The sequence below is a fragment of the Pistacia vera genome, unplaced genomic scaffold (assembly GCF_008641045.1).
Source record: "Pistacia vera cultivar Batoury unplaced genomic scaffold, PisVer_v2 Contig268, whole genome shotgun sequence".
In the NCBI taxonomy this organism is placed as follows: domain Eukaryota; kingdom Viridiplantae; phylum Streptophyta; class Magnoliopsida; order Sapindales; family Anacardiaceae; genus Pistacia; species Pistacia vera.
Genome location: NW_022196077.1, coordinates 560,968 through 573,469, shown reverse-complemented (window position 1 = coordinate 573,469; position 12,502 = coordinate 560,968). Strand labels below are relative to the sequence as shown.

Here is a 12,502-nt window from a genome sequence, read left to right as displayed (position 1 = left end):
TGTAAATACAATTGATGCACGGTTAATTGATGTGAAGCCACAGACAATTGTCAATGGTTTTAAGCGCTGTAAAATTAGGACCACTAATGTCAATGAATTGTAAGTTACAAATGAAGTGGATGAGGAGAATAAAAGAGCCACTATAGAATTGAGTGATCAGATTCGACAAATTCACTACACTAATCGAATGGATATTAATGTCTTCTTCGATTATTCAAATAAGCAATAAATCGTGTATACTTTAACCAAAGGAGAAATCATTGTTGCAATTAGACAAAAAGAAAAAATAATCCTAAGGATAATAGTACGGAAATACAAAAAGTCTTGTGCCATGAAGCTCTAAACATGTTTGAGAAACTAAAAATATTTTAGCTTCAACAAGAAGGTATCCATGCTAACAAGCTATTATGTACTCGTAAGGTAAAATATGTGATAACAACCCTAAAACATAAATAATTGTCCCAAACAATTTTAAATAGATATTTTATTTCATTTTAAACCTTTAATTTTACGTAACATATATTTTTTTGTAATATATATATATAATTATTACTATGTAGAGACAACTTTCCTTAAAGCGGGAATTAGAAAAATTATAATTTATTACAATATTATTATTTAAGTGTTTGGTAAACATAAATATCTACATTATAATCTTTATATATATAAATATATATATTCCTGTAGCTAATAATCATATTTATCATGAAATAAATATTACTCTTTATCAACATGATATCATTTTTCATGTAATTTAAAGATAATTTTATATTTTCATGGATGAAAATTTTCAATCTAAATTCTAAAACTCTATTGAAAAAGTAAAATAGATATACGAGTAGAATCATGATACTAAAGGTATTTAAAAAGTAAATATTAATCACCATTAGGTAGCCTAACGATCAACTGAAATTATTGAGTGTATTATTCAAGAGGTTCTGAATTTGATTCACTTGTGCTACTAATAAGAATAGTCACTAAAGAGATTTATCTAATTGTCAACTTTAGAGTCTTGAAAGATTAATTAAAATATATACAAACTGATCCAGACATCTTCGATCACAAAATTAAAAAAAAATATATATATTACAGAGTATAATATTTTTTACCTGTATGAACAACAAATTATGCTTTCCTCTTTTGGTTTTGCTGATGGCAATAGCATATTAAAATGTTAAAATGTGTACGAGTACACTTGGAGGAGATTTAAAGGGTCAAATTGGACGTCAATTCCAAAATTAAATTGGAATTAGACAAGACAACTTCCGTATTAATTAATTTTGCGAACAATTGACAAACATCGTTGCGTGTAGATATTGACGAATCCAGGCATCACGGTCTGCATTCACATTTGTACAACAATGAATGACCCATTTTACAGTGTGAAAAAAGAAAATGTAAATGCGCCAAATTTGTAGTGAATCCCACATACCTCACTTTTGAAGCCCAATAACACGAGTTCTCAAAATATTAAAGACACTTACAATAACGGGCTATTCTATACACTTTTAATCAATTCAATTCACTTGGGGAAAGAAATTCCTTCATAAAAAGCATATTTTAACACAAAGAAAGTAGAAACAAATGCATATTTATCTGCAAATAATAAGAGTTAAGTGTTAATATTCATGCTTAGACTTTACTTACAAGAAGAAGAAGGTTGGTTGTTAAATGACTATGGCGATGCTGGGTTGGTAGAGGCATAAGTATTTACTAGAGCCAAGGCATTGCTCGTCAAATGAGAAACTTTAACAACGTGTCTCCGGAGCATGGTCTTCACATTTGTGTTCATTGGCTTACCTTTAAGTCCATCCATACAAGTATCCTCATCCGTTAATGCTGCACTTACCCATGTTTGAATATCACTCATTATCACCCCAAAATTTGAGCTTTTAATATCACCCATTTCCTCTATAGACTGTTGGAGCTCATCTACCGAATCATTTATCACCTCTATGCAATCTGTCATTGCTTCTACTGCCTCTTTAGGCATCAACCCTGGAATTTTAGACATCTTGATCATCATCCTTGATGTTGATTTCGTGGCTTTGAGGGTTATGTTGAGGGCAGTAGTTGCTAATTCTTTAGGGTTGGTTTTGATTTTGTTTGCGTAGATTGTAAGGGAGTGGTAGCACAATTTGGGATACATTGTTGCATCACATGCAATTTTTATGTACTCTGTGTTTGTTTTACTGGCAAGCATTGTTGTGCTTAAGGTTTTGTTGGCCGAGAAACTAAGAAGAATGAATAAAAGTACTAATGCAGGGCTCAAAAATGAACTTGCCATCCTCTCTATATCTCAGGATGTTACAGAAAAACAGTGAGAGCTTGCTGAAATTAGAGAGGACAAAGAGCCTATATAGACAAGCTCAATACTGAGCGTGTGCGTCCCACTAAAAGGAGGGAAAAAAGCCTGATTATAAGGATAAATTGAATTCTTGAAGATTTGAAAGCGTATCCATGATAATGATTAACACAAATTAAGGGATAAGAATTATTACAACAACTGAAACAAATAGAACCTATATAACATTAACATCTTATTCTGACTCCTGCTTGTACGGGGACCATGGCATGTCCAACAAAAACTTTGAAATGAAAATCCAAAAATTTGAGGACAACAGAGAATATTTGAGTAACCTCTCTGGCTTCCAATAATGTTATATGTACAAAGTTAACTGTATCCTAATTTACATGATGATTGATTTGATAATATATATCTCTTTAGTTATAAAAGGATGAAATAAAAGAATTAGCTTGTTAAATCTATGTAACTTATTCATTATTCATCATTATCACATGTCATCATGGAATTTAATAAACGACAAAGTTATCACATAAAAAAATGTTTTCCATCAAGATATTATTTGAAATCCAGTTTTTGCCGCAGTATAATCGTAAAGATGTAATTTCCAAACCGGTGAGTTTGGAGATAGTCACAGATACAATGAAAATTGTAACATTACATGCCTCTTGACGTGTGTTGAGTGAAGCTTCAAACGGTGTCGTATTGGAGTAACTGATACACTGTCATTTTGAAGCTTTGTTAAGTAACAAATCTCAACCTTTGGTTCCAGTCTAATCCAACGATGCAAATGAAGCTTTGAGGTCAACCTATTTAAAGTTAAAGTTACACAGAAACAGCAACAGTGGAATACACTCTCTCTCTCGCGTTTTTTATCTCTGTTAGGGTTTGTTCTTAGTGTGGTTAATCTTCAGTTTTTTGTAATCTATTGCAATTTATTAGTTAAATTGTGGGTAGAAGAAGTATTAGGTTCTTCTGGTTGAGACGCTTGTATTAGTTGTCTTTGTGAGGAGATTACGAGTGATTTGAAAGTTGGGTGATTGTGAGATCTGAGTGGCTGCTATTGATTGAGTTGTAATCTGTAATTGGATTGATCCTTATAGTGCAGTGAGCCTCCATTTTACTTGGAGTTCAACGTGGATGTAGTTTATTCCTTTGGAACGAACCACGGTAAAAATTGGCTGTGTTCTTGTTTTTCCGATTCTTTATTGTTTGTGTTGTTTCTTGAGTGTTTGCTGGTTGTGTTTGATAGAGGAACCGATTAGGTTGCGTTTGATTGATTCTTAACAGTGGTATCAAAGCAAGATTAGGGTTTTTCGGTCTGATTTGAGTGATTCTTGAAACATATGGTTTATACAAATTAGGGGTTTCTTTATAATCAGTCAAATTAGTGTCTTAGGTCCTGTAAAACCTTAGATTATTTGGTCAATTTCTTGAAATCAGTTCTAATTTGATCTTAAACAAATTAGGGTTTCTTCTGTGTCAACCCTAAATCCAAACACTATGACTACTACACGAGTTGAAATCACCCAATTTGATAGGAAAATTGATTTCAACAGTTGGAAGAAAAAAATGAAAGCCTTATTATCACATAATAAGGTAGCCATTGCATTGGAAAAGGATGTAACCAAATGGTCAGAGGAGAAACTGAAAAAAAAAAAGTAGAGATGGAGGAGGAGGCGTACAACCTGATCATTATGAACCTTTCCGACGGGGTCCTGTGAAAGGTAGACGATTTTGAAACTCCGACAGCGGTATGGGGTAAACTTGAATCCCTTTATGCTTTACAGTCTGCTCCAAATCTAGCTTACTTAAAAGGTGTTTTATTTGCATCTAAAATGGATAGCTCTAGGACCATTGATGAAAATTTTGATGAATTCTTGAAACTGACCCAAGTGCTTAAGGGTACAGATCAATAACTCGGGGACTCTAGTTTAACTATGATTCTGTTGAACTCATTAACTGAAGATTACCAGGTTATAAAAAATGCCCTACAATACACTGGTATTGTCCCAAGTGTGGACCTAATAGTTTCAGGATTAAAAGTTAGAGAGTTAGAGATTAAGGTTCAAAGGAGAACTGGTAGTAATCTGTTTGTTAAGGGAAAGGGTGAACTAAACCAGTTAGGCAACACTGTTCAGTTTGATAGTGGCCTTAGGAATAAGAAAAAGGGAAAACAAAACCGTAAGGCCAAAGGAGAAACCCGGAAGTGTTTCTTCTATAATAAGGCTGGCCATTTGAAAAAGAACTGTTATGCTTAGCTTAAGAAACAGAAACAAAGGAACACTGAAAGCAACCTGGCAACCTTTAAGTCCATTTTAGAAGAATTTGAAGTTCTAGTTGTTTCTAAAACAGAAAAAATAAATGATTGGGTGATGGATTCTGGGTGCTCATTTCATATGAGTCCCAATAAAGATTGGTTTCAAGACTATAAGGAGAATAGGTTAAAAACAGTGTATATGGGGAGTAATAATGCCTGTAAAGTTGAAGGGATAGGCAGCATAACCTTAAAACTAAACAATGGCAAAACTGTCAAGTTGACTAAAGTGAGGTATATTCCAGAATTAAAAAGAAACCTAATTTCATTAGGTATTTTAGATGAATTTGGTTGTAGTTATAAAGCTAAAAATGGTTGCCTTTATGTTTGTAAAAACAACAGTGTTTTGGTTGAAGGGATAAAAATGAATGGTTTGTATATTCTGTGTGGATCCTACTATTCTGATTGTTTTAATTCTGCTTTGTTTTCTACTAACTTGAATGCTACTGAAAAATAGCACTTAAGACTAGGCCACATCAGCCAAAAAGGCCTGGACATCCTCCATAAGCAGGGCCTATTTGGTAAGGAGCCTATTGAACCCCTTGAATTTTGTGAGACCTGTATTATGGGTAAGCAACACAGGTTGAGTTTCCAAAAGGGAACTCACCTGGCTGCCAACTGCTTAGAATATTTGCATGCTGACTTGTGGGGACCTGAAAGGGTCAAATCACATGGGGGTAGTAGTTATTTTCTGTCCATAGTAGATGATTACAGTAGGAAGGTGTGGTTTTTCTTACTTAGCACTAAGGATGAAGCTTTGGGTAGGTTTAAGAGTTGGAAGGTTCTTGTAGAGAACCAAACTGACAAAAGGGTTAAAATCCTTAGAACAGACAATGGCTTAGAATTCTGTAACCTGGAATTTGACTCCTATTGCACTGAACATGGCATCCAAAGATAGAGAACTGTTAGGAGAACCCCTCAGCAGAATGGAGTTGCTGAAAGAATGAACATGACCCTCTTAGAGAAGGTGAGATGCCTTCTCTTCACATCCAACCTTCCTAAGTCCTTTTGGGGAGAAGCCCTTAACACAGCTACCTACCTTATTAACAGAAGTCCCTTTAGTGCCATCAGCTTTATGTGTCCTGAGGAAAAATAGAGTAATAGGAAACCTAGTCTAGGACACTTGAGGACCTTTGGATGTGCTGCATACGTCCATAACAGTGAAGGGAAGTTAAAGCCTAGGTCACTTAGGTGTGTCTTCCTAGGTTATCAAGAGGGAACCAAAGGGTATAGGCTTTGGGAGAGAAGTGCCCCGGGAGTTAGAATAATAATCAATAGGGATGTAATTTTCAATGAAAATATATTTCCTTGCAAAGTTGCTAACCCTGATACAGGATCAACAAGTAGCAAACCTATGAACTATGATCAGCTTGAGAGAGTCCAAATTGAGGTGGAGCCTATTGAAATTCAATCTGATTTAGAACATCAGGAAGCTGAAGTCAATGAACCAGATTCGGACCCTGACTTGGAAGAGGAAAATACAATAGAACTTGCTGAACCCCATCATGATCCATTAGCCCAGTATCAGCTAGCTAGGGATAGAAGTAGGAGAGAAATTAGGCCACCAACAAGATACTCCTACGCTGATTTGATTTACACAACCCTGGTGGCAAGGGCTCAAGTTCAGAGGACAAAATTAGACTGCTATGAAAAAGCAGTCAGATCTAAAGACAAAGAAAAATGGCAAGCTGCAATGGAGGAAGAGATGTTGTCCCTAAAGGTAAATGCAACCTGGTCTTTGGTTCCAAATCCCAAAGACCAGAAACTGATTGAATGTAGGTGGTTGTTCAAGCTTAAAGAAGGTATGAACCCTTTTGACCCCTCTAGGTATAAGGCTAGGTTGGTAGCCAAAGGCTACACACAGCGGGAGGGAATAGACTTTAATGAGATATTCTCCCCCATTGTAAAATATAAGACCATTAGGATTATGTTAGCCATAGTTGCTCATAAGGACTTGGAATTAGAACAACTGGACGTTAAGACTCTTTTTTTTTGCATGGAAACTTAGAAGAAAGGATTTACATGAGATAGCCCATAGGTTTTGTAGATAGAAACCTGCTCAACCATGTATGCTTACTTCACAAATCCTTATATGGACTGAAACAGTCCCCTAGGCAGTGGTATAAACAATTTGATGTTTTTATTCTTAGCATTGGCTTCAATAGAAGCAAATATGACAGTTGTTTCTACTATGCTTTATATGATGACATGCCTTTATATTTACTGCTGTATGTTGATGACATGCTTTTAATTTGCAAGTCTAAGCCTAGGATAGAAGAGTTAAAGAAAAAATTGAACTCTGAATTTGATATGAAGGATTTAGGAAATGCTAAACAGATTATAGGCATGGTAATAGATAGAAACAGAAAGGACTATGAATTAAAAGTCCATCAGAAGGCTTACCTAGAAAAATTAGTGTCTAGGTTTGGCATGGTAGGTTCTAAAACTGTGAATGTACCCCTAGCTGGTCACTTTATGTTGAGTAAATCACAATGCCCCAAATCTGATGCAGATTTAATAAAAATGGAAAATATCCCGTATGCAAACATAGTTGGGTCAGTAATGTATGACATGATTAGCACCAGACCAGACATTTCCTTTGCAATTTCCCTCTTAAGCAGATTTATGTCAAACCCTGGTATTGAACATTGGCTAGCTCTTAAATGGCTTCTTAGATACATTAATAGTTCTGTGCATGTTGGCTTGAAATATGGAAAAAGATATGACTTACTTGATCTTGTAGGATTCGTAGATTCTGACTTTGCAGGTGACAAGGATTCAAGGAAATCAACCACTGCATACGTGTTCACCTTGGGAGGAAATTGTGTGAGCTGGAAGTCTCAACTCCAACCAATTGTTGCCCTATCCACAACTGAGGCAGAGTATGTAGCTGTAATGGATGTTTTCAAAGAAGCTGTATGGCTCCAAGGGTTACTGTCAGAGGTTAAGCTACTAGAGGGTGCTGTCATTGTCTATTCAGACAGCCAAAGCGCCATACACTTGAGCAAAAACCCTGTATATCACGAGAGAACCAAACATGTTGATGTTAAATACCATTTTGTAAGGGAGCTGGTGGATAAAGGAGTGGTCATTTTGAAAAAAGTGCCAACCGAGGATAACCCTTCAGATATGGGAACAAAGGTGGTCTCTCCAACCAAGTTCAAGCACTGCTTGAACCTGTTGCATATTCAGTAAGAGGCAGCAACCGAGCTATGATGAGTAACTTGTGGGTGAACTGCACTGGTAAGGTATCTAATCCTTGTGAGGTGTTGAAGCTTCAAGGTGGAGATTGTTGAGTGAAGCTTCAAACAGTGTCGTATTGGAGTAACCAATATGCTGTCATTTTGAAGCTTTGTTAAGTGATAGATCTCAGCCTTTGGTTCCAGTCTAATCCAATGGTGCAAATGAAGCTTTGAGGTCAACCATTAAAGTTAAAGTTACACAGAAACAGCAACAGTGGAATACACTCTCTCTCTCGCGTTTTTCATCTCTGCTAGGGTTTGTTCTTAGTGTGGTTAATCTTCAGTTTTTTGTAATCTGTTGCAATTTAGCAGTTAAATTGTGGGTAGAAGAAGTATTAGGTTCTTCTGGTTGAGACGCTTGTATTAGTTGTCTTTGTGAGGAGATTACGGGTGATTTGAAGGTTGGGTGATTGTGAGATTTGAGTGGCTGTTCTTGATTGAGTTGTAATCTATAATTGGATTGATCTTTATAGTGCAGTGAGCCTCCATTTTACTTGGAGCTCAACGTAGATGTAGTTTATTCCTTTGGAATAAACGAACCACGGTAAAAATTGATTGTGTTCTTGTTTTTCTGATTCTTTATTGTTTGCGTTGTTTCTTGAGTGTTTGCTGGTTGTGTTTGATAGAGGAACATATTAGGTTGAGTTTGATTGATTCTTAACAGTGTGTTTACTGCATTTGCCTTTTGCCATGGTTAAATAAAAATTGTTTTTACTTTCACTTACTCCTATACATATCCATGTGCTTGTCTATTCCATTTTAACTTTTTAGGTAGTTGATGTTGAACCCAACATCACTTTGTCGGGACTTGAAACATTTTTCAATTTCATGCGATAAGTATATCTTGTGTGTTGTGAACCGTTCAAGCTTCACTCTCAAATTACAGTAGCAGAATGTTTCAGAGATTATGTTTTGATATAAAAAAAATGTGTGGATATCTTTAGAAGATAAGCTTTGTAAAAAAGATGTTTGCAACTTTTAAAGTTTGAGATTGAATATTGAAATAGGTGACGTGCCAAATCTTGTATAATGGGATCTGGTCGTCCGCAGGTAAAGTGGCTCAAAGTTGTTAAAAATAAACTATAATTATGATAATAATCACTTTGATATATTAAATAAAATGATATCAACTTTGTTTTGATCATTAGCCCGCATATTACGGAAGGCCTGTCTGCTGGTTCTGTCCGACTTCATGGCTCAACTCTCCATAAAAGAGAGTTCTAGAAATAATTAGAGAAGCTAATTGTGGCCATCATTTTTCACCCAAAATCAAGTGGCTGTACAGATAAGCAACCTTTACATTCTTGGAAGAGTCATATACGGGATGGATTAATGTTATACATCAACATGATTTAAGCTCTCATTTATAGAATACATACTTTCTTCGTATTTAATATAAACAACTTTCTTTATTTAAACGAATTCAATTTTGAGGATTTCATGATATATATATATGGGGTGAAGAATTCGAAGGCAAGAAGGGATTAAAAATGCCTCATTTATTAGATATCCGTGGATTTTGAGTCAATTTGTATATGCTTGATTCCGATTCATTTCCAACTACATTAAAAAATAATTCTCTCTGTATGTTTGTTTGTTTTTCTTGTGAGTGGGTCGTGCCCGAAAATTTAAGTGGCCTTGCTTCACATTCAATACAATAGATGAAATAATCATATGTTATATCAATATTAATGCCGTGTGTCTTAAAGGTAAATCAAATGATGCCTAATAGCATTATAGAAGCAAAATCCCTTTATGCTGCAAAACACGCTTACAATTTGGCACAACACACTTAAGATTTGATCTAAAGTTTCCTAATTATACAGTTTTACTTTTACTTGCTTGCCGAAAACAAGCTAAACCAAACCCAAACATGATACAAACAAAAGTTGGACACAAACTCTAAGAGATATCACATCCAGATACCATATCATGTTATACACAAAATTCAGTGACCTCCAAGAAGTAGCCAAATGAAAGCTAATGCTTCTCATCAGTTGCTCGGTGTCTTGCGGCGAAACGATTTATCAAAGCAAGAGCATTACTAGTGACCTGAGAAACATTGGTGACCCTCCTCCTAATTGCAGCCTTCACGTTTCCATCCATACGACGACCACCAAACCTATCTAAGCAAGTGGTCTCATCGGTTAATGCAGCACTAACCCAAGTCTGCACATTACTCATGTGCCACATGAAGTCCTGACCAACGGTTGCACCCACATGCCCAAGCTCCCTTACTGATTGGCCAAGTCGGTCCACACTATCACTCATGTTTTCTATGCAGTCTTTCACTGCCATATACTCTCTACGCTTGATTCCCTTTACTTTAGTGAGCTTGCCCACAAACGCAACGGCTGATCTTGCCCTCCCTAAACTCACTGACAAAGCAGTAAGAGTTAGTTGATGCTCACTTTGTCTTATGGCACTACCATAACCTGACAGACATTGATAGCATAACGTGGGGTAGCGAGTTGCCTTACAAGACGCCCTGATGAAGTCGATGGGACTTGAATGTCTGGTAATGGCAGATTCTGCCATTTTAGCCAAGTAAAGATGAGAGAACATGAGAACTATTGAGAAAAGGCCAAGTAGGTTTGCCATGTCTTTGTACAATGGAGGGGCAGCTATACTTGATACTAATAAAATGAATGTGAGTAATATGGGAATTGTTTATATAGAATTTAAAAGGTTGTTGCCCATCTTCTTCAAGGATTAGAGAAAATGTTGTCACGTCTCATTTTTCCCTCATCTGCTTTTTTGGTTTCTTTAGAGCTTTTCGTCTTCTATCTTTATTTATTCCTTCCCATAAATACTACGCTTTCAATTTCTTTTGGGTAAACTTGGTAATTGACTCTCTCGCGACTTAAATATAAGATCACTGAGTGTAATCAACCCCAATGAATAAAAAGTTTATCATCCAACCACAAAGAGAGAGATTAAGACTTTCAAATTTTCTTGCCGTTTTCACTATTTCACCAACAATGTGCACCTAAAATATTTACTTTGGCTAAAATTGAATAGGGTTGGTTACAGAAGCACAATAAAAGCAAGTTAGGTAAAAGATTAAACTATTGAGTTGTATGTAATAATGGATGCCGTAGCTTAAGTGATCTATTAATAAACTAATATTTGTATTATGAAAAAAGAAATTGTCATTAAATAAGGGATTTGGAGGTTGAGTTGCTTGAGCATTATATATACAAACACATGCAGACACAAATCCACTATTCTTAAACAAAAAGAAGCACATATGGTGGTAAAATAATCAAAACCCGAAGGGCACATATGGTGTTATATATGCTTTTCAAATCTCAAAATATTGCCACTCTTCCATAGGCAATATCAATACTAATATTTAACTTATCAAGTTGCACGACTTTAAATAAATATGTTAGCAATTCCAAGTACTCACCGAATCACTAGACTTTAATTCAATTTGNTAGAAGATAGAAAGAGTACATCAGGCTATGTTTTCATGTTGGGATCTGGAGCTGTTGCCTGGTCTTCAAGAAAGCAACCTATAGTCACACTTTCAACCACAGAAGTAGAGTTTGTGGCTGCAGCTGCTTGTGCTAGTCAAGCTGTTTGGATGAAGAGAAGAAAGCAAGTGTACAACAATCTTTTGTGATAACAATTCCACGATTAAGTTGTCAAAAAATCTTGTCTTACATGGCCGAAGCAAGCACATTGATGTGCGATTCCATTTTCTTCGTGATCTTACACGAGAAGGAGCAGTTGAATTAGTTTACTGTGGAACACAAGAACAGCTGGCAGATGTCATGACAAAGCCCCTCACAATGGATGCATTTCAGAAGTTTCGAAGTCAGCTGGGAGTTTGTCAAGTTCCCAATTTAAACTAGTTGTAGACTTGTAGTTGGTAACTAGTTTAAGGGAGGGAATGGAGAGAAAGTTTAGGGATTCAGTTAAGATTTTTATTTGAATAAGTCCTAGTCTTTAGGATATTTGTTACATTTCCTTTGTTGCACTCATCACGTTAAGTAGTTGAACGAAGCAGGTTTTTCTCATTTTCTGTTAAGTTTGTAAAGGCTATTTAAGCCTAACTTTGTCCAATAAAAGCTAAGTCACTTCCAGAATTGTTTAGTAACTTTTACTTTGTGTTTCTATTCTCAACAAATCTTGTAACTTAAACCATCTTTTGAAGTCAACTTTCAAATAAGCACATTAAACTTCAAAAAAAATAATAATAATAATAATACACATTTAAACTTGCACCAATATCAGCTCCTCATTAACAACCAGTTCCATATTAAACTTGCAACCATCAGCTCCTCTAACCAACCAAAAAACACTCTCAAAAACAACCAAAACCTGCAATTCCACACACACAAAAAAAAAAAAGGGCAGCAGATCTGCAGCTCCGCAACAATTAACTCCTCAAATCATCTGCAACAATTAACTCCTCAAACCAACCTGCATTAATCTGCAGTTTTACACTAACACTTGAAGAGAAGACGATGAAAAAGAAAGAGAAAAGTAGTGAAGGAGAAGAAAGGGAGAAGACTAGGAAGAATGAGAAAAGCAAAGGGACAAGAAGAAATGGAAAAGACGAAAAAGAATAAGAAAAGCAAAGGGACAAGAAGAAGAGAAAGAAAAAGGTCGGTGGAAAAATTAGATGAT

The 12,502-nt window shown here is 35.7% G+C and overlaps 2 protein-coding genes across 2 annotated transcripts; both read right to left on the bottom strand.

Annotated features, from left to right (window-relative positions):
* Positions 1–1,315: 1,315 nt before the first annotated feature.
* Positions 1,316–2,313, bottom strand: LOC116133346 (pectinesterase inhibitor 10-like). Its single transcript, XM_031419061.1, has 2 exons — positions 1,648–2,313; positions 1,316–1,339 (listed from the first exon to the last, which is right to left on the bottom strand). Exon 1 carries the CDS (start codon positions 2,285–2,287, stop codon positions 1,676–1,678), a length of 612 nt encoding a protein of 203 aa, XP_031274921.1. The 5' UTR covers positions 2,288–2,313; the 3' UTR covers positions 1,316–1,339; positions 1,648–1,675.
* A 7,266-nt stretch (positions 2,314–9,579) lies between these two features.
* Positions 9,580–10,654, bottom strand: LOC116133330 (pectinesterase inhibitor 9-like). The gene has a single exon (XM_031419038.1). The coding sequence runs from the start codon at positions 10,463–10,465 to the stop codon at positions 9,845–9,847; it is 621 nt and encodes a 206-aa protein (XP_031274898.1). The 5' UTR covers positions 10,466–10,654; the 3' UTR covers positions 9,580–9,844.
* Positions 10,655–12,502: the final 1,848 nt, after the last annotated feature.